The sequence below is a fragment of the Rissa tridactyla genome, chromosome W (assembly GCF_028500815.1).
Source record: "Rissa tridactyla isolate bRisTri1 chromosome W, bRisTri1.patW.cur.20221130, whole genome shotgun sequence".
Lineage (NCBI taxonomy): Eukaryota > Metazoa > Chordata > Aves > Charadriiformes > Laridae > Rissa > Rissa tridactyla.
The window spans coordinates 17,521,849-17,541,982 of record NC_071496.1 but is presented as its reverse complement, the minus strand read 5'-3'; the positions used below and the strand labels follow the sequence as shown (position 1 = coordinate 17,541,982).

The 20,134-nt window shown below is 40.6% G+C and overlaps 1 protein-coding gene across 1 annotated transcript; it reads right to left on the bottom strand.

The window, feature by feature from the left end:
• Positions 1-14,111: 14,111 nt before the first annotated feature.
• Positions 14,112-19,448, bottom strand: LOC128902124 (follistatin-like). The gene is made up of 6 exons (XM_054184536.1): positions 19,367-19,448; positions 17,279-17,470; positions 16,660-16,878; positions 16,077-16,301; positions 14,893-15,123; positions 14,112-14,194 (listed from the first exon to the last, which is right to left on the bottom strand). Exons 1-6 carry the CDS (start codon positions 19,446-19,448, stop codon positions 14,112-14,114), a joined length of 1,032 nt encoding a protein of 343 aa, XP_054040511.1.
• Between the last annotated feature and the right edge of the window lie 686 nt (positions 19,449-20,134).

Below are 20,134 nucleotides of genomic sequence, written 5' to 3'. Positions count from 1 at the left end.
CAGATCTTTAAGAAACAAGAATTAGGAGCTATAGATTTCCCAGAATGTAATTCACTTCTGCTATTTGCTATGTCAACCAGCTGAAATGTACGACAGAAAATAAACTCTGCTTACTAATGGAAAAAGACAGCATTGAGACGTCTGCAATTGTAAATATCACCAAAAGTTTAAATACTTTCATGCAAAAATAAGCTCCAAACTCAGACTTCCTAGGGAATGTTTTAATTGGAAGTTGATTCTAGCCTAGTCCAATTTTATTCCTGTTTCTGTATTATTCATTCCCTTTTTGCCAAGTCACCAAGTTATGTTTTTTTTTCTGGCATAGATCATCCTCATTTTTATAGCAAAAGTAGGTGGAGAGGAGTCAGCAGAAAGAAACTACAAAGGGTCCTTTATATTTTTGTATCATTCTACCTAAAAATTTGGAGGAAGGTTGTATTTCTTTGTAGTATCCTAGGCACCTGATGTCCCTATCACCAGTTCCCGACAATAGGTTTCCAGAATTAAAATACAGTTACCATGTAGCCTTCCAAAGATGACTTGAAGACCTCTTGCAGAAGTATCTCGTGATGGCTGAAAATGTATTTTATTTTCAGCAAAATATATGAAGAAAATATATTTCCATTGAGACACTGGAACAGGTTGCCCAGAGAGGTGGTGGAGGCCCCATCCCTGGAGACATTCAAGGCCAGGCTTGATGAGGCTCTGAGCAATCTGATCTAGTTAAAGATGTCCCTGCTTACTGCAGGGGGGTTGGACTAGATGACCTTTAAAGGTCCCTTCCAACCCAACACATTCTATGCTTCTATGATTCTATGATTTGTTTATTTTCAGTGATTCTTATATGAACTCAAAAAAATAAAAACTTAATTACTCTTGTTCTTCAACAGCTAAAACCCCATAGTTTTATGGATTTTGATATCAAAATACTACAAAAAAGATCCCTGTTCATTTGCAGGATGGTTGTAGTGATTTTTCAGAACTTCCATCTTTTTCATCTTATTTTTAATATAGAGAAAAAATTATCAATTTTTGAAAATATGAGTGACATTTTATTTTATTTAAAGAGCATAATTTCTAGGGATAGATGTGACTTCCCTGGTAAAGGACTTCTTAGTCAAGGGTGTACAAGCAGTCTATATATCTTGATGGAAGTCGAGATGATGTCAAAAAAAGCAACTGGCCCAGAAATCCTCATGTTGATAGAAAAATAGAACAATCTTTCCTTCCTCCATGCATGGACCAAGTAAGTGAGATCAAGACTTTATTTTCAGATGATATCAGGAGAATTTTATGACAGATGTCTTTAGTTGCAATTAGGTCTGCTGGAATAATTAATGAATCTTAGAAAAATCACACTGCAGAAATTAGCCTCAGAAATGCAACAGTCACTTTTTTGTAGGAGTTTTCTTGTGCCTTTCTCACTGCTTACCTTTATGTTGCTAAGAGCCTGGATTTCACTTTAACCAAGGCTGGTTTCCCATTTCCTTTGCAGTGAAAATCTAAGCTAAAATCATCAAAGTGCTGGTGGCTATCTGTTACCTTCAGACAGTTCTATCCAAGACAGAAAGTTCTTCCAATGGAAAAATTAGAGAACAGCTCATCTTGTTGCAGGGGAAATAAAAGGGGATCTTCTGAAGAATATATAATGCTCTCATGAGTGGAGGAGTAATACTGCACTGGGCTCCCTGGGCCCGGGCTAACCTGGATGCTCAAATCTGGTGCAGATTTCTCCAGCTAGCATTGCAGTGAAGGCTCAGAAGCTGTGGTTTCATTGCTTTTTTTTTGCTTGGATTTTTTTTCCCCACAGTGAATCAACTAGTACCTGCTAGTACTAGTCTAAAGTAAAAGTCTGTAAAATCCTAATGGAGAAGGCAATTCTCTTACTGCTCTGAAGTATGAAGGTAATAGCATTAACTGCTTAGTTACTTCTGGAAAACTAGAGTGCTTTCTCTCCAGTGGGATGCTACAAGTAGGTAGCTTTTAGTTACCTGCTGTAAAATCAACTTTCTGGAATAAAAATAAAAGTACATAAGTATCTGTGGTTTAACTCCTCTTACTCCCTTGCTAGGACTAGTAATCCATCTGGATATTTTAATATGATTTATTGTCATGCATTCTTCCTTTTTTTCTGTCTTTTAATGATGTATTTTGGCATTTGCTTTAACCTTGTAAAAATTTCTGTGATCCTTTCTAAAACAGAGCTTTATGATGCATTTATGTTTAGTAGGTCAGATAACTTGTTCTTCTGCAGACAGATCAGTGACATACAAGAAAGGAAATGTGAATTATCTGTCCACATCCCATAGTTTAGATAGCATCTCAGACTGAGCTATGCACCTAGGATATTCCTAGTGATATCAGGAACCCATGAGGTGTGTCCAATAGCGCTTCATTCCTTCTCATTCCTTGCTTCAGTCTGTCTAGCTATATTTGTGCAGACAGCAGCTCTTTAATTTAAGCATGAAAGAAATTATTCTAAGCAATTATTTACATAGCGTGTCTCCGCTCTTGAAGTAACATGTTGATTCCGTGTCCCATTGAAACTATATTATGTAGTTCATTACTCAGTATATCAAGACAGAATTGCCTAATAAAAGCATAAGACAAGATGATTTGCATAGCTCAGTTGAACTTCACAGTTTGCATTTCTGAGCAGGAGGCAACAACTTATTTCAAATCTGGCATTTCTCCTATTCAGAAACACAGATTGTGAAGTTCACTTGAGTTATTCAAATTAATAATTTTTTTCCCTGAGTATTTTAATAGCAAGCACATTTTCTGTTTTTAGTGTATTGTACACTATCTACATATTAATATATTAAGTATATTCACTTACCTGCTGTCTCTCTTTCACAATTCTTCAAGAAAAATCTCTGTAGCACATTTAAAGGAGTAAGGAACATAGACAGGTTGATACATGTGTGCCTTTGCTAGAGAATGAAGATGAGTATCATCCACAGTTTATTTGTGGCTTTGTGTTATGTCATTCCATCACTTGCAAGTTATACAAGCAATCCCTAGACCATATAAATAAGGGGTTTCACACATACAGCATATAAATATGATTTGAAGGCTGTGTCTGTATTAGTAAATAAAATGGACTAAGGAATGTTCTTTGGTCCTGAAGCTAACTGGGATGGCAAGGCCTGTGTCCATATGGCTAGCTCTTTTGCCCTTCTGACTATATTAACCGTATTCTTATTAGAGATGATCCTTGGCCTGTGCAAAACCCTGAAATATGACTTTGAACTGTGGGAGAGAGGTAGTTGGCCTGAGCCAAAACTATGCCAGGAACTTTGATAACAATTCCATGCTACAGTTGCACACCCATGCTGTGGTCCTGCTGAGCTTCACAATGCAGTGTTATCAGAAGATTTCATTGTATCCCTGCCTGCCTCAGGATACTGTTCAGGGTCCCTTTCTAGCTCAGTAACCTAAGCCCCAGCCCAGCTCTCTGTACTGAACCCAGCGGCTTAGGGCTACTTGCCTTCACAGAATAGGTGGAAGGGCAAAAAACTCCACCTCCTTCCTCAGCCTAGGTTTATTTATTGGCAGCAGTGCTGCTCCATAACTTGGGGAGAGGGGATAAAGAATGCACATAAACGTGGGACTGTCTAACCTCCCTCATGAAAATAAGCAACAGTTGTTACACTCCCTCTACTTTGTTGAGTCACCATCCCCCCATGGAGGCTTTAAACAAAGATATCATCTATGATTTTCAGTTTCTGTGAAACCTGAGGAAGCTTTGAGGATTCTGGGAGCATGATTACAGCCAATCTGCCTGAGACAGACAGTACATCAAGTGATTGTATGTGCAAGTAATGACAGTTATTTGGTCTGAATATGCAAATAGCGCGTGCAAGTTTTTTTCCATGAGTTGTTGAAAAATTGACCTTAAATATTTTGCTTTTCATTAGAAAAGATGAGGATTTCACAATGACAGACATATTAAACTCTTCCTCTTCTCTGCATGAGATATATCAAAAAATATTTTTTTTCTTTATTAACATCATCAGAACAAAGAGTGAGAACATAGGTTCTAGGCTTGATACATGCTGTTGATTATTTTACAAGACTATAATAAAAGCTTATTTGATATGTTCTTATATGATTTGCTGCTGTAGTGAAATACACATCTATTAAAACTTTATAAGCAGCTGTGGCTACCTGCTCCTGTGAAAAAGCAAATCCCAAATGTCAACTTGGTTTCTGTGGTTCTTCAGAAAATAGCGTATTCAAGTCTGGTCTATACTTAACAAGTTTTACTGGCATGATTATGTTTGCTAGCAGTGCAATTTTTTTCATCATCATAACTGTGCTTTACACTGCCCTACCACAGATGTAGGTATGCTGATGCTCTTGCTGAAGCTATGACTCTTGCTTCACTGACCAGAAGTAGGATATACCTTTAAAACATGTTTAAGCTAGAATTACCATTTCTAGATGAGGGGAATGATTGCCCTATGTCGGACTAATAAAAAGAGACATTCTTAAGAGCAGACAAGGCTTCAGTTTCATAGTCACAGAACATTTCTGAATAAATAAAGCCCTCTCTTCTTGGCAGTCAGGCCTACTGACTTACAACTTTATAATGTTTTTCAATATTTGTTTTTGGTTTGTTTCTTAAAATCCTCAAGTTCTTGCATAACATGAATGTATAGAAGTCTGTGCTTCATATTAGACCATCTTTCTAGCCTTCATAGTTGTAGAGAAAAAGTTTGGAAATGCTCTTACAATCCCCACTTTTAACACAGCAAATAGAAGGATCTGAAATGTGCAGTATTTTAAAATATTGTAAGTTTTAAATCAAGTTCCTTCTTTCTAAGACCTCCCCTTTTTTAACACTATAGTTTTGATAATAATGACTTCTATAAATTTTATTTGCCTGAGCTGATTTGAAATGTGTTGGAACTCATGTACCAAAATGTTCAGGCAAAAATGAGAGTTACTTTTTAATAGGATTGTATACATTAGAAAAGTATGTTTTTGAGATTCAGGGGCTTCTGCTCAAAATCATGGTTGTTTTGGTTTTGGAAACATATTACAGTAGGTACACTTATATTTTTTAGATGTGCTTTATGAACTAAAACTTAGAAGTTGAGCTCTGTGCAGAATACTGGTTATTAGCATTCTGAAATGAGTAGATTTAGAACAAATTTCACAAGCACAAGATAACCCATGATTTTGTTAAAATAAACAATGCCCATGAACCTCCTCAGATGTAGTATCAAGAAGGAGCTTTTTTTCCTGTATGTGACTGTACACATCTGTTAATTCAGAGATCTAAATATGAAATCCAGCACTCAGGGACACCAGGTGGATATCTGATACACTCTGAGGAATTTGGGCTTCATAAACCATTGTATGGATTATTCACAGCCATGCATTTTTTCCCTGCTTGTGACAGAAAAAATATGGGTGAAATATTTGCATCAATAATTAATCCTGGTATAAATCAATAAAAGTTACTAATAAATGAGAAACAGAGACATATCACTGCCAAAAATCAGCTGTTAATGCCTCTTCACTTACTGAAATAGCATGCTACATATCACAAATGTTCTATTACTAACTACAAAATATTTCTCTAGGTGAAAGTCAGGAATATTCTCCCGCTCCACCATGAATGATGCAGTCATAGCACAGTATAATTTGAGATTGGATTAAATGTGCATAGAGCATGAGAAATAAGGAGATACAACTCTCTAAGTCTACTTTTCATGACTGCATTCAGAAGTACTTACATGATTTAGGAGCCTAAGGGCTCAATTCACTTGTCCATACATATGGATCTTGTTCCATTTAAAATTCCTCATGGGGCTGTCAAATATGACACAGGAGCTATGGAAGAATTGTGTCCTTTGGGAACAGCAGCTGGAGATCAACCAGGATATCCTAGGGTGCCTGAAGTGCCACTAGGTGAGTGTATACTGGCAACTGAACCTTAAACCTTCAAAGTCCAGGCTGAATTCAAGCTTAGGATCTGTTCCTGAAGAAGGTATCCGTGCCGCTTCTAAAGAACTGAGTAAGACTTAGTCTTTTCTTCAGGGTGTCTATCCCTTTCTATTCAGTATGCTTGCTCAACATACTGACTCTTTCCTTAATCAAACATACTCTTTCCTTGCCCAAAGATCACACAGGTGGTATGGGGCAACCCCCACCTCCCCCGGTAACACTGAAGAGTTGGGCAAAACCCATAAACTTGGCTACATCCCATGATGATGCCCTGGTTGTCAGATCACCCTCCTGAAAAATGGCAGATGTGAGTGCGTCAGGTTAGTGCACTAATCAGTAGACTGCAGCTACCAATGGATATTTTAAAGAAAATGGTGGATCTGTCTTCACTACATGATGGGCCTGATCTTTTCAAGATGTAGTACGCACAATCCTGAATTTAATTCTCAAATCTCTCTTTATGTACCTAAGACCTTTACTTGAATCTGGCGGTAAATCAGTCAGAAATGAGATTTAAGTCTCTGAGAAATATAGGCACTGTTAAAAACTTTATCCCTCAGCAGTGATTAAACTCACCATCCACGTAGGTGTCTCACCTAATAGCACAACATCAGTGCTTCCCAAAGTTTTCCATTAGCAACCCTACTTTCAGGGTCACAACCCCACTTTCATTTTCACTTCCAGGCTTGCAGGCCCCAAGTAGGGTCATGACCCTAACTTGGGAACTGCTCTATAACACATTGAAAAAATTAACATACTAGCCAATAAATATATCAGCAAAACAAACCCATCCAGTCTACCCAGGACCTTGCACAGTCTGCCATCCCTGAAGGCCTTACCTATTAAATATGGGTCAGATTTTCAAAACAATGTATCTACTTACAAGCTCACATACTGCTTTGGGTATGCATTACCATTGTCTTGTAGTCTTTCTTTGTGCTATTTAGCTAAGTTTGGTGTTGACAAATATGTGCTAACACTTCTGAAAATATGAGCCTCTTTTTCTTTCTCATTCATGTGTTGGAGGTGCTGCTTAGATTTATTATTTGCACATAATAGAGTTCACAGTTATTGTGTGTCAGAAACAAGATCTGTAAAGTCTGCTGTTCCCACAGCTGGAGCAACACATACACACCTGCTAAAACTGCAGTGTAAATTGTATTGTCCTTAGCAGTGTAAATTGTATTTTCCTTAGCAATTAATCACACTGTATTCTATCAACTCTTCTCCTTAACTCCTACTGGTCTTTTCTCCCTTCTTCTTCCTCTGCTGTCTTCTGTTCTTTTCTTCTGTGTCTCTCACTTCATTTTTTAACCTCTTCTCCAGAAGTGCCATGTTTGGACACAGAGATGCTGCTGCAAAAGTTCCTACTTCTCTTGTATAACTTTTTACCAAGAGTTCTCAAAGAGCTTTTCACAGGTTGTGAAAGCACACAGATTATGAAATCTTAATATCTTCATCTTACAGTGGGGAGATTAGCACACTGTTCTGGCAAGGTCTGTTACTCAGTCACCAAAAAGTCGGTGACAAAGAAAAAAATGAATCTCCAGTTTCGTGTCCCATAGTGGATTCCAAGCAACATGGTTAGTTAACACAAGATATACCAGTAGATGGCACTTCAGAGTTCATAGCATTGCTTATACATCTGAGGAGCTAATAAAAACGGGCTTCTTGTGTGTAGTTCTTAACGTATGACTTTTAGCATAGTTTTATTTCTCTTTGGTCTTGTGCTCTTTTCCTGGGATCTTTACTCTGCCCTTCCCTTTTTTCATTTTCCTTGATATGACACTTTTCTGTTGCTTCTCTATTTCTCCCAGTTTTCCATATGCTATCTATCTTTTTTTTGGTGAAAAAAAAGTCTAATAAAGTGGAAATTCTTCACTGATTTTTTTTTCAGAAAAGAGTTATCTAGATCCTGAATGATTCATTACTGAGGAGAACTGGGGGGGGGGAGGGAGCAGTAAGTAAGATTTATTCCCAAATGTTTTTAAGGTCCTAAGTATGCATGGTTCAAAAAGTGCACTGCAATGATCCACCTGCATTTACAGACAAAATGGTATTAATATGAAGAACAGCCCATACTAAGCCTCACCACCTATTTTTTGCAGTATGAGATAAGCAGCTATTTGCTAACTTGCAGTATATCTGTGAAATACATCCAAACAAAGGCACTGTATGGTCTCAAGTCTAGACGTTATGCTACCTTTGCTGTACACAGGCTGCAGCTAAACACTTCAGATTCTGACCTTTCTTCCAGATAGGAAATGAGGGTTTTGATTGGGCTTCTGCTGTGGGCTTTGGCTAGATTTCTCCCCATCAGCTCATGTGGTGCTGCTTGCTAGGTTGCTGACAGTGGCAAGTGCCTTTCAATTAAGGCTGAAGTTCCATCAGAGCCCATAAGTGGAGAACGTTGGGGAGATTAATAAATGAATTGTCACAGCTTCCAGGCATGCTGGGTTGGGAAGTGCAACTCTCAAGTTTGTGGGCTGTGTAAATTTGGAGCTCTGGGTCTGTATCTTTATAGAGATAGACTCAGTCCCTTTTTCCTTTCTTGTAAAATGAATGAAAATTTATTTCTCTAAAGGTTGAGTCCAAATGTGGAAATACTCAATATTTGTATATCTTTTATGCCAAGCATTTTAGTTTTTTTGCAGTTTTGGTGGAGTCACCATTTGAAACAAGGATTTGAACTGCTCTGACTAAACCATCTGTATGTGGGAAAAGATTATAGGAAACATCCCTGCAGGGCTCTTTTTAGTTGCTCCAGTGGGCATTATCCATTATTTTTCCAAGTGTCTTGCCTTGGGGTTTTTTTGCTTTCCTTGCTGTCTTGACCAGTCTAGCCGGTACTTGTTATTGTCTCTTTGAGAATTATTGTCAGTCCTAAAAAAAAATATGCAAACTGAACAATACAATAGTTTTAACTACTTCACGCTCTCATCTTATTTACTTGTTTTCACTTAAAAATATAGACAGAAACTTTTGTGCATTTTCTCCACTACACATTCTACTCTGCACAGAATGAATATTCTAGTGAATAGATACTGCATTCTTTGCATAGCAAAAAGTTTCTCTAAAATCAATGGGAAAATAGCATTTATGGGATATTTTAGGATCACTTAAGGATTGTGTAAGGGAAAGACATATTAGAGAAGGAACACTATATTCCTGCTGACAATTGCATCCAACAGCTGTGGTGATATGGTTATTCCGTTAATGTTTCTTCAGGGAATTGTTTCTTTTTAACTGGACATTTCTTTCTGATTTTGGAGTCTGTAAGACTTAAAAGTAGGTGGACATACCTCTTCATGGGATCATAGGATAATTCAGCTTGGAAGGGATGTCAGGAGATCATCTGATGGGTTGTCCTTGTGGGGAAAAAGACTTTCCTTATACCCAGCGTGAACTTGTAGGCAGGAGAAGGCTGCTCTGAGGTGCCCCCAAAGCCTTCCCTTCTCCAGGCAGAAGCAGCCCTGTCCCTCGGGCTCCCCTCACAGGCCAGGTACTCCAGCCCCTGAGCATCCTGGTGGCCCTCTGCTTGCATAAAGACCTATCTGGTTTATCTACATATCTTGCCCTGATACCTCTTTTAGCAATGCTTTTAATCCAGAAATCAAACGGTAGCGCATTTTAGTATCTTCTAAGTATTTCTAACAGCGGCCACCTATCAACATCATCCTTGTAGTTCCAGGTGCCTCTTAAAATACAAAATGATTGAAACTTAAAATAAGAGTACATAACATGAAGTTCATCAGAAGATCAATAGGAACACTGTTATCTGAATAAGAGCATTCCAAATTGCTAAGGGATCTGGGGAAAGATTTTTAAATTGTTCTTATGTAAAACTATATTTTTGCATACAATCATGCTACCCAGGGTAATTATGATTGTTTTTTAAACAGCCTTTGCTGTGAACTTCTAACATGCTATGAAAAATAGTTCCAACATTCATTTTAAAATATCTCAAAAATCTTTAAAACCAGGTGACTAAAATTTAGTTCTTGAATGTGAATGCAGTAGTTTCATTTTGGGGAGTTCTGAGTATCGCTAGACCTCACTGAAGCACTGGGAGGTTCGGATGCTATTACTGAGTTGCATTGGTGGAAATTCATGGGTCTTTACACATTCAAATCTACACTGGACCACCTTGGTAAACTCATTATCCTGTAACTGTATCTAGTAGGTCTGATTAGCTGTTATCAAAGTCCAAAGTTCCTTCATTCTCAGTTTTCTGACACATTAGTGCTCTTCAGTCACACTTGGGATGGGGGAGAGAATTGGAAGAGTAAAAGTGAGAAAACTCGTGGGTTGAGATAAAGACAGCTTAATAGGTAAAGCAAAAGCTGCGCACACAAGCAAAGCAAAACAAGGAATTAATTCACTGCTTCCCATCAGCAGGCAGGTGTTCAGCCATCTCCAGGAAAGCATGTCTCCATCACATGTAATGGTTACTTGGGAAGACAAAATGCCATCACTCTGAACATCCCCCCCCTTCCTTCTTTTTCCCCCAGCTTTTATTGCTGAGCATGACGTCATATGGTATGGAATATCCCTTTGGTCACTTGGGGTCAGCTGTCCCAGCTGTGTCCCCTCCCAACTTCTTGTGCACTCCCAACCTACTCCCTGGTGGGGTGGTGTGAGAAGCAGAAAAGGGCTTGACTTTGTGTAAGCACTGCTCAGCAATAACTGAAACATCCCTGTATTATCAGCACTGTTTCTAGCACAAATCCAAAACATAGTCTCATACAAGCTAATATGGAAAAAATTAACTCTATCCCAGTCAAAACCACCTGTGCATTAAGAGAGGAAGCAAAACAAAACCACACAAAAGAGACATGAAGTAGAAAAAATGGGTTCAGCGCCTTCCTTAGACTGAGGGAATTAAGTTCATATTTCCAATTCCCAGGAAGTTCCCCATGTACACACCTAGAAGAAAGAGAAGAAAAAAGTAAAGCCTCTCCTGTTGTAACTATGACTTGGTGTAGAAAGAGATGTGAGATTTGTAGTCTTGATTTAAACAGAGGGTTAAACATGATTTCATAGCTTAAGGATGGAGGCACTTACCTACTGGGGGAAGGAGAAGGGGAGGCAACCTGGATTCTGGCCCTTGCTTCAAGCACTATTTATGTATGTTACTTAATTACAAATGCAAAATGTGTAGGCAGCCCCTGGGGCAAGAACCTAGGACTTCCTCTTCAATAGGAGTACCTATTAGGGTTGCAAATTATCCTTTCTCAATGAATCTTGCTTCCTCCTCTGTACAGAAGTACAGCTTCAGCAGGCATGACAGACAGTTCTCCAGCTTGAGCTTCATCTTGAGCTGGTGGTGGATGCACTCTTGGGAGATATGGGAATGATCTCCTCAAGAAGAGACTGGCAGTGAACCTGCATCTCCCACTTCATGAACAAGTGCCTTATCTACAAGTATGATATTATGTAAAAATGTTGGCAGTTGTGCTGCCACAACCTCTGGATATGTTTCTGTGTGAAAGTCTCTGGGACTGTTGTGCTTGATGCCAAGGTTGTGTATGTTAGGCATGCTCGGAAGATGCCTACCTCATGAAGCCTCTCAGGAGATGCCTCACCTGTACATCACAGGCAGGTGCAAGGTAGGTTTCAAGATTTTCAGCAGTATAGAAATAGCAGTAGCGATGAGAAATGCAGTAGCAGAACGTTTAGATAATTTTATCAGCAAAAACCTGATGTAGATTTTTGTGGCTGTTTTGCATACATGTACATGCATAAATATAGCTTCCTGGCATTTTTGTTGCTTTTTTGAATTTGGCTGTCAGTGACTTTCTCAAAGTTTTGTGAACCAGCATAAAATTAGAACCCAGAGATTCTGTTCTGCTACAGTCTCTCTGTAAGACATGTAAATATATTTACAATTAAAACCAATCTTTTAATGCTGTTGTTTTGTTGGAAATGAAGTAGCTGGCACCTATCTGAATTTGAGAAGAATCTCCTTTGATACTCTCCACATCTATTAAACATTTTGTCTCTATGTCATTGTCATGTGTTTATTAGTTCCTCAGGAGATTTTCCTATAGGTTCTTTTTCCATACCTCTGTTTTCCCAGCCCCCGTTCTCTTTTATTCTGGGTTCTGTTGCCCTCAGGAGACTAAAATCTTGCACCCTTTGCTCCTCTCATCATTCACTTCCTTCCAAAGAGACTACTTGTCTGAACGAAGCAACAGGAGGATGAAGGGCAGTATTTTTTTATTATTATTTTGAATACAATATTATAAATGCTCACTTGTAGTTTTTGCTTTGGATAATGCTAAACTATCCATAACAAATTAGTTTACTCTATAGCAGGAACAACCTTTAAACATGATCTGTATTTAAACAAAATGGGTAAGTCAACTTCTGCTCTCAAACCTCAGTTCAGCAAAGTACTAAAACACTATTGAATAAGGTGCTTAAGTACAATTTTAAGTTTTATGCAGTATGATAGAGAAATTTTGATAAGCGGGGCCTTATTTGGGAGAACAGCATAATCCAGGTAGCACTTTGGTCCTTGCTGTGCTTATGGCTGTTACCTTTCCTCAGTTCACTGTATTAGTATCCATTCTTGAAAGTGTGTCCAGTCTGAATATTGTTTCACCAAAAAGGATTTCTGAATTAATTCTGTTCTTTGGTTTGGAGTTTTGTTTGGGGTTTTTTTTTGGTCTTTTGTACTAACTGTTACACATCATGCATTTAGGCAACTGGGCCACGTTTTGCTTTTTCTATCGATCATCTAAAATGGTGATACAACTTCAACCCCAGTAACACAGATCTGAAGCTTAGAAAAAAATCAAATGCATGTTCAAAACCTCCTAGAAATATAAAAATTAAGTATGTCCAAGAAATTACAGACTTTTTATTTAGAGGATGGAGAGGGAAACAAAAATGCCAAATCTCTTCTCCTCCATCAGTGTATTTGGATTTAGAATTAATTAATATCAATGTACTGGAGACATTGCTTCTGTCTGAAAAAAGGGTTTATTGAATCATTGTCAGCTGAAAGCTTTGGCCTTAACCAGTGTGTTTTGCTGCTACATCATGCATAAGCCTCCTTTCCCCTAACCACCAGTATGTCTTCTCTGCACCAGAGAGACAGAACCCTTTAGAACCAAAAACTGAGGACTCCCTCTAGGGAAAATTCCAATTTTTATTTTTTCACTCATCATTTATTTACAAATACAATTATAACTTTTATATACATTGCACATTTACATGGTAGAAAAGTACAAAACTATATATTTAAATGAATTTATATTTAACTCACCATGTTTGAAAATATAAAATTACATCAGAAAAAAGTATTATGAAAAGCAAGAAACTTGAACTGATAAAGCTTTGATATAACTTTTAGTTATATCAAACATTGGGATTGGGAAAACAAAACTTTGAAAGTGGTACTGCAAGACCATCTTAAAGGAAACACCTGACAAAACATTTATGCATGTTACAAGAAAATAAAACAATAAAAATAAAATAAACCCTTTATTCTTATTACAGTTAGTCCTGTAGCTATTAACAACCTTCATAATCTGATTTCTTTGAATCTGTAATGCATATAGTACAGTATATATGCTCAGCACATTGAGATCACTTCAGTACATGATGTGATCAGAAGTAGAGAAAAGCGAAGTAGAAGAAGTTTCCTTAAGATTGCCTCATTGCATCCTGGAAGTTTAAGTCAGTTACAATGCCTTTTGGTCAGTCAAGATTCCTTGTAAACAAAAACCCTAGGGATCTTTTATGTACAGAAGGGCAAGCAGAAAATCCAATAAATAAACATAACAGAAACCGACATGCAAGTTTGTTAACATCAGTGAAACGAAGAGATGAGATCATGTGAGTAAGCTCTAAGGAATGGACTTTTATAGTTTACATGAAAAAAGAAAAGCTTAGCTTTACAAGCAAGAGACCTCACAATAAATAACACTGTTCTTCCCCTAACAAATAAATTTCTTCAAAAACAAGGCATACAGTCAACCAGACATTTTATGTATAAATTATAAAACATGACATGGTATAAATAAATGTCTACCAGACTCAACTATATGTATACTTTTTTCTCCCCAAAATAAATAAGCATACACTTATTTACAGTATGGACATTGATTTTGTGCCCAATGGCTGTTCCAATAGTGATGGAGGTTTTACCACTCTAGAATGGAAGATATAGGAAAGCTGTAGTCCTGGTCTTCATCTTCATCATCTTCTTCTGGGTCTTCATTAATGGCTAGATGGGGGAATACAGGGGAGCTGTTGTTTAAATAAGGACAACAACAGCACAGAAGCAGCTCAGTGCATGTTTTCAAAGCCCTCTGAACAGCCATAATACAGCGTTGCATTTTATGCGACTTGTAGTGAGATGCTCTTTGGCATCTGCTGTTATGCAATAAAGTTTTTTATACATAATCTATGAAGTCATAACTGCAGAAAGTTCTGAAGAATCAATGGCTCAGGTTTTATTGGCTGATTCCTGAAATCAAATAAAAAGCGCTCTTGTGTTCTAGGTTTAACCGCTTTGTGTCCTTCATTCAGAGTTAGTAGAGGCAACTGTGATAAACCAGGTGCCCATGTGTTACCATTAAGCTTGTTCTTTTGGACACAGAGTTTATCCAGGTGTTAATAAAGCAATCAGCGAAGCACACGAGAGCAGACAAATTAGGAAAAAATCACTAGAATTACACTCCTAGGACAACCCCTTTCTGACAAAATAACTTGTCCTCAGAGTAGCCCCAAACCCCAAACTTGAAAATCAACTGGTTGTTGGAGATCTATTGCATTTTATCAGTAACCAGTGTATGTGTGATAGATACATGCTTATATGGCCCCTGTACTGTATCTCACATTTCTAAATCAAGCTTTCTTGTGTTTAAAGGTGTGAGTCTTCATTATCTAGGGATTGCCTTCAGAGTTAAAAATCTCACTTACAGTTGCAAGATCCGGAGTGCTTTACTTCTAGAAGCGCACCCATGGAGCAGGCTGCCTCTTTCATGGCACACTCACTTGGGTAAGTTGTGTTATCGCTGGCACAGACTGCCTCGTCTGACTTGCTTTCAGGGCAGAGCTCATTGCAGAGGGCACACCGACCTCTGCCAACCTTAAAATCCCACAAGCATTTCTTCCCAGCACTGCACTGAATGTCTTCACAGGATTTGGCTTCTAAAAATATACGCAGGATACTAGAGGTAAGTGAAAAGACAAAGGAAAAAGAAAAGCAACAAACAACCCCAAACTCCCTTTCCCCCAGTGAACTGTGAACAGACAAAGCTCAGATGCAGTAGATGTGATGATACTTGCTGATTTTACTTAAGCAAGTAGTCCCTTGGACACTATTGCCTGTCTATATGTGGGGGAGGAAAGACAGCTGTGCCAGCAGAGCTTGGCCCTGGGAATACAGAATTACATTTGCCAATTGCACGTGACCTTCCTGCTCCATTTGATGTCACTGGAAATTCAGCTCCCCAAATTAGCAGTAAGTGCAGAATTTGCAAACACATTCAGCATTTCTAAATAAATTATTTTTAAACTAACCCACATAGAGTAGTTGTCTACAAGATTGGAAAGGGATTTCACCTCAACCTATGCCAACTAAAAGCAGCCTGGGACTCCCTCGAATCCCCCCAGCAGTTTTGGGGAGCAGAAGCTGCCCTGAAGATGCTTCCTTGTAACATGCTACACTATCATTCATTTCTGGAAATCACAATACAAAATGTCAGGGTGCACAGAGATTATTTTCGTATCTTCACCCACCGTCTCCAAACTCAGCAATATTTTTAAAGAGGAAAAAGTGATCAGATGTTTCCAATTAAGTTAACGCAAGCTTTGCCAAGACCACTTGAAGACAATTGTTTCCAGGAATCCAGATCCACTGAATATTGAGACTTTGTTACGCTGTAACCATGTCATCATCTATTTAATGGCGGGTATTTCCCCTTGGGTACTAATGTCAGCACCCACAACGATGGCAAGAGAAGCAGGATCAGGCCCTCTACTCCCTCACCCCTTTTGCAACCTTTTCTGGGGCAAAGCTCATCCAATTCCACACATGATATTCTGAAACAGCTGAGACGGGAAGCTCCCTCCACCCTTACCCCTCTGACCGAGATACCTACTGATGCATTTTCCTTCGTAGGCTAATCCAATGGATCTGCCCAGTAGGCAGGTAGCTTTCCTCAGGTGGCAGGCACTGGCGTAAGTTATGCCGTCATTCCCACAGAGATACTGTTCATGGGAGGTAGGCTCTGGGCAAATTTGATTACATGTCACACAGTAGGCATTATTAGTTTGATCAACCACACATGTGGAGCTGCCTGGGCATAAAACATCCCTACAGGTCTCTGAAATAAAGACAGAAACACACAATGATTAATAGGAGATCCCAGAGCCCCATCAAGGAGTGAATGGGTGACACAATGAAACAAATGATCAGATAAGAGCCTTCAGCAGCTCTCCTCATTTAAGGACCACTGGAGGAAACCTCAGGGTAGCTGATGGGACACAAGTGCTGCTAGACTATGGGGAACTCTCAATCCAGCTACATCCTTGCTTGTTGAGCATGGTTTAGTTACTGTCTCCCAGCATTTGGAACATCACTCTGGTTCCAGTGGGGAAGTATGTCCAACAGCTCCTCGTCCCTACACTCAGACACACACACTTTGGCATTTGAGGGAGATCGGATTAGATTTGCAAACCTACTTTTGCATTTGCCCTGATACTGGACTTCAAGTTCAGGCTGTTCTTTACATCTGGCTTTGAGAAGGGCACACTCGTTCCTGTAGGTTTTCCCATCTAAGCCACACACGGGGCCCTTCCAAGAGATATTAGAGCAATCTGGAGCACAAACACACCGAGGTTTGTTCTTCTTGTTCATTTTACATTTCTTCCCGGGTCCACATTCCACGTTCTCACACGTTTCTGATGGAAAGAGAGAGGCACCACTTTAGTACTGAGCATGCAGAACAGACCTGGTGTCAAAACTGCTCAAAGGAGAAAAAAAAAGACACCGCACCATGACCCCAGGGCATAAAAAGAAAACACCTTTCCCCCTCCTCCAGGAAATACCACTCGAAGGAAATTCTCCCTGACAGTGAGGGCAGGGGGGAGAGGAGATCGCTCCCAATGTGCACGGTGGCCGAGAAGAAATGGGGGCTCCCTCACTAATCCCGGGGCTGGTACAAGACGCACCTCAAAGCCCCACCGAGGAAGGAAGCAGGAGGACCACGCTGCCCCCCTCCAGCTCCTTCCCCGCTCCTCCTTCCCCAGCCCAGTCCCTGCCTGAATCGCTCCTCAGCAAGCTCGCCAGCACCCCCCTCACCTTTGCACGGGATGCAGTTTGGGGCTCCTCCATTAAAAATCATCCATTTAAAAAGCGTGTTGTCGTTGACGTCCTCTTCCGTCCACGAAGTTGTCAGGCGGCCGCTCTTGCAGCACTCCTCCTTGCTGAGGTCGGTTTTGTAGAGGACCTGACAGCGGCCGTTCCGCGCCTGCCGAAGCCAGCAGTTCCCAGCTGCGGGAGGAGGGGAACGGGAGGACACCCAGCCGGATCAGTGCCAGACACCAGTGACCCAGACACAACACGTGCGCCTTGCAATGACTTACTAGACTGTTTACTTTTATTTGTCCCATTTCATAACCCGCAGCTACTCCGGCCCATTTGGGAGCGCAGTTTAAAACAAAACACAAAACCAACAAAATCAAACACCAAAAAACAAACACACAAAAACCCCAATAAACCCAGAATGAAAGAAAAGACCCGATCAAAACAGGACGAGGATATATTTCTATGTATATGTAGAGCAGGAGCACTGCCAGCACGTGACAGAGGCTTGAAAAGGATGTGCATTTAAAAGGGAATAAAAAGAAAATCGCGCTTGCAAATTCCTTCCTCCTCCCCCTGCCCTCTCCTCCTCACCGCGACTGCACAGCAGTATTGTTTTAGTGCCGCACAGTTTCAGTCCCGGCCCATTTTGCAATCTGCACGAATTGAGAACATTTGCTGTTAGCGAAGTCTTTCGAAATCTCCACATTTTGCTGCTTCCTTTAACAAATGCCTTTCCTTCACTAATATAACTTAGCAGAGCTCCAAAAAAAGTGAGTAAAGTGCACAAAATACAAGGGCACATAAGAGTAGGAGGTCCCTACAGAGTTTTAAAAATCGATCAAGCTGGAAAAGTTATTAGGCGCCGTCTCTCCCGTAAGCATTTCAGAGGAAAGTACACTGTCCTTAAACCGGATAGAGTGGGGTTGTTTGGGGATTTTTTTTTGCCTTTTTTTTTTTTACTAGTATCTCTGTTATTTGTGGAGTCAAGCCAAGAACATTAGTCCAAGCAAACCCCCCCCTTTATAGCTGGAGAATTTTGGTTGAAATGAGTCTCTCGTGAATAACCAATGTGACTTCTCCAGCAACTCAATACCAATTGATTCTGGTGCTAATCCAGCCAGGGCTCGATCCTGCCTCCTTACTCCGATGGGAATATACCGCAGCGAGGGGTCAGGATCGGCCAGTCGAGATGTCGCTGGGCGCGGGGGAAGATTGCCCCCTCCCTCCCACTAAAAATCATTGAACAAACAACGCCCTTAAAAAAAAAAAAAAGTTTTACGTCTTACAGTTGCCTACATTAGCTTAATTTATGCTCTAACTCGGTGGGGGGAAGAAAAGAAAAAAAAAGAGAGAAAAAACCAATGATAAAACAAGCAATGGTAAGACATCCGTGTTGTGGTTGGAACACGGTCAAGATAAGGGAAAAAAGCCCCAAAACTAAATATCAATATTCCCTTATGTCAAAAGAGAGCTCTTAAGAGTTGTCAATATCAGGTCCGAGTTTGGATTTTTTCGCATGGAAAAAAACAACTTATTTAAGCATACTCTTTAGTGCAGGAGAGTTTACAACACAGTAATATTTATTCATAAAAAAAAAAAAGAGGCGCGAGAGGAAATCCCAATATGAAAGAAATGTCCGGAAAATGACCACTTATTGGTTTCTAAAAATGTCAGATGTAAGAGTGGGGCTCCCCATCATCACCTCTCCTTCCATCAGGCAGGTGAGATAAAAATCTGAGCTAAATTACCAACAAACTTTGAGCACTCATTCGGGAGTCGAGACTGGGAAAGTTCCCTCGCGATGCTGCTCTTCATTCATGCTGCATAATAACAATAAATACCAAGAAACAAAAATCTGTCCTCTATGCCTATGCAGAGCAGTGCGAAGATCCGATCAAAAAGGAATCTAAATGACACCTGCATCTCGGTACAAAGCAGTCCCATGCCCACAGTTAACTTCTCTGTCCTGTTGGACCTTGGAGAGAGGCGTTTAACACCGCAGCAAACTAAACCGTGCCCCAAATACAGAAAATAATAGTAATAATAAAGAAACGTATCTGCGAATAAACAATCTGGTCTTACCCTGCACTGTGTGATCTTCCATGAAGTGGCAGAGAAACATCAGAAGTAAGAGCATGCCCGGGTGGATTCTCTGATTTAACATCCTCAGCGTAGCAGGGAGTGAGAGACACACAGAAACAGCGTGAGGGGGAATAGGGAGAGGGAGCGAGCACTAGCCAGCCTGCTTATGATCGCTCTATTGAATGAACGTCAGGCTCTGAATGCAGTCTCTCTTTAAATCTATACGGGGGTCCTAGCTGTCTGCGGTGGGCGGTCTCCTAATGTGTGTGTGTCTGCTCGGGGGTGGGGAGATTTAAAAAGTTCGGTGTGAATCAGGTGACATTTTCCACCTTCTGGAAACCCTCTCCAGTTATCTGCTTTAGGTGCACACACACACAGGCGCGAATCGGCGCGCACCCGCGCAGCCTCACGTCAGCCCTGCGCGGCGGAGACGCCGGAGCTGTTAGTGCAGCAGCGGGAGGCAGCGCTAAGCCCCGGCCGCGGCGGTCGCGGAGCCGACCGCGCCCGCGCAAGCTGGAAGGCGCGCGGCGGGCCGCACCCGCGCCGCAGGGGCAGGCGATCCATGGGGGTCGCCGCCGCGCGAGGGGCGCCCCTGTCCCCCTGACGGCGCGGGCGGGTGCGCGGAGATGGGGAGGCTGCCGGGGCGCGGAGCGGCGCCTGCTCGCCCGGGGTCGGCTCCGCGGCCGCGAGACGCTGCCATCCCCGCGCGAAGTCGCTGCTAATAATAAATTCCACTTCCCGCACCTACGACGGGCGGGAGGCGGCTGG

Bases quoted from the DNA above. Each gene is read 5' to 3' on its own strand.
- LOC128902124 (XM_054184536.1), bottom strand. From the start codon at position 19,448: ATGTTAAATCAGAGAATCCACCCGGGCATGCTCTTACTTCTGATGTTT. The intron at 16,879-17,278 runs GTGAGGGGGGTG...TCTTTCCATCAG, and splicing joins AAACTGCATCCCGTGCAAAG to AAACGTGTGAGAACGTGGAA. The intron at 15,124-16,076 runs GTAGGTATCTCG...GTATATTTTTAG, and splicing joins CTACGAAGGAAAATGCATCA to AAGCCAAATCCTGTGAAGAC.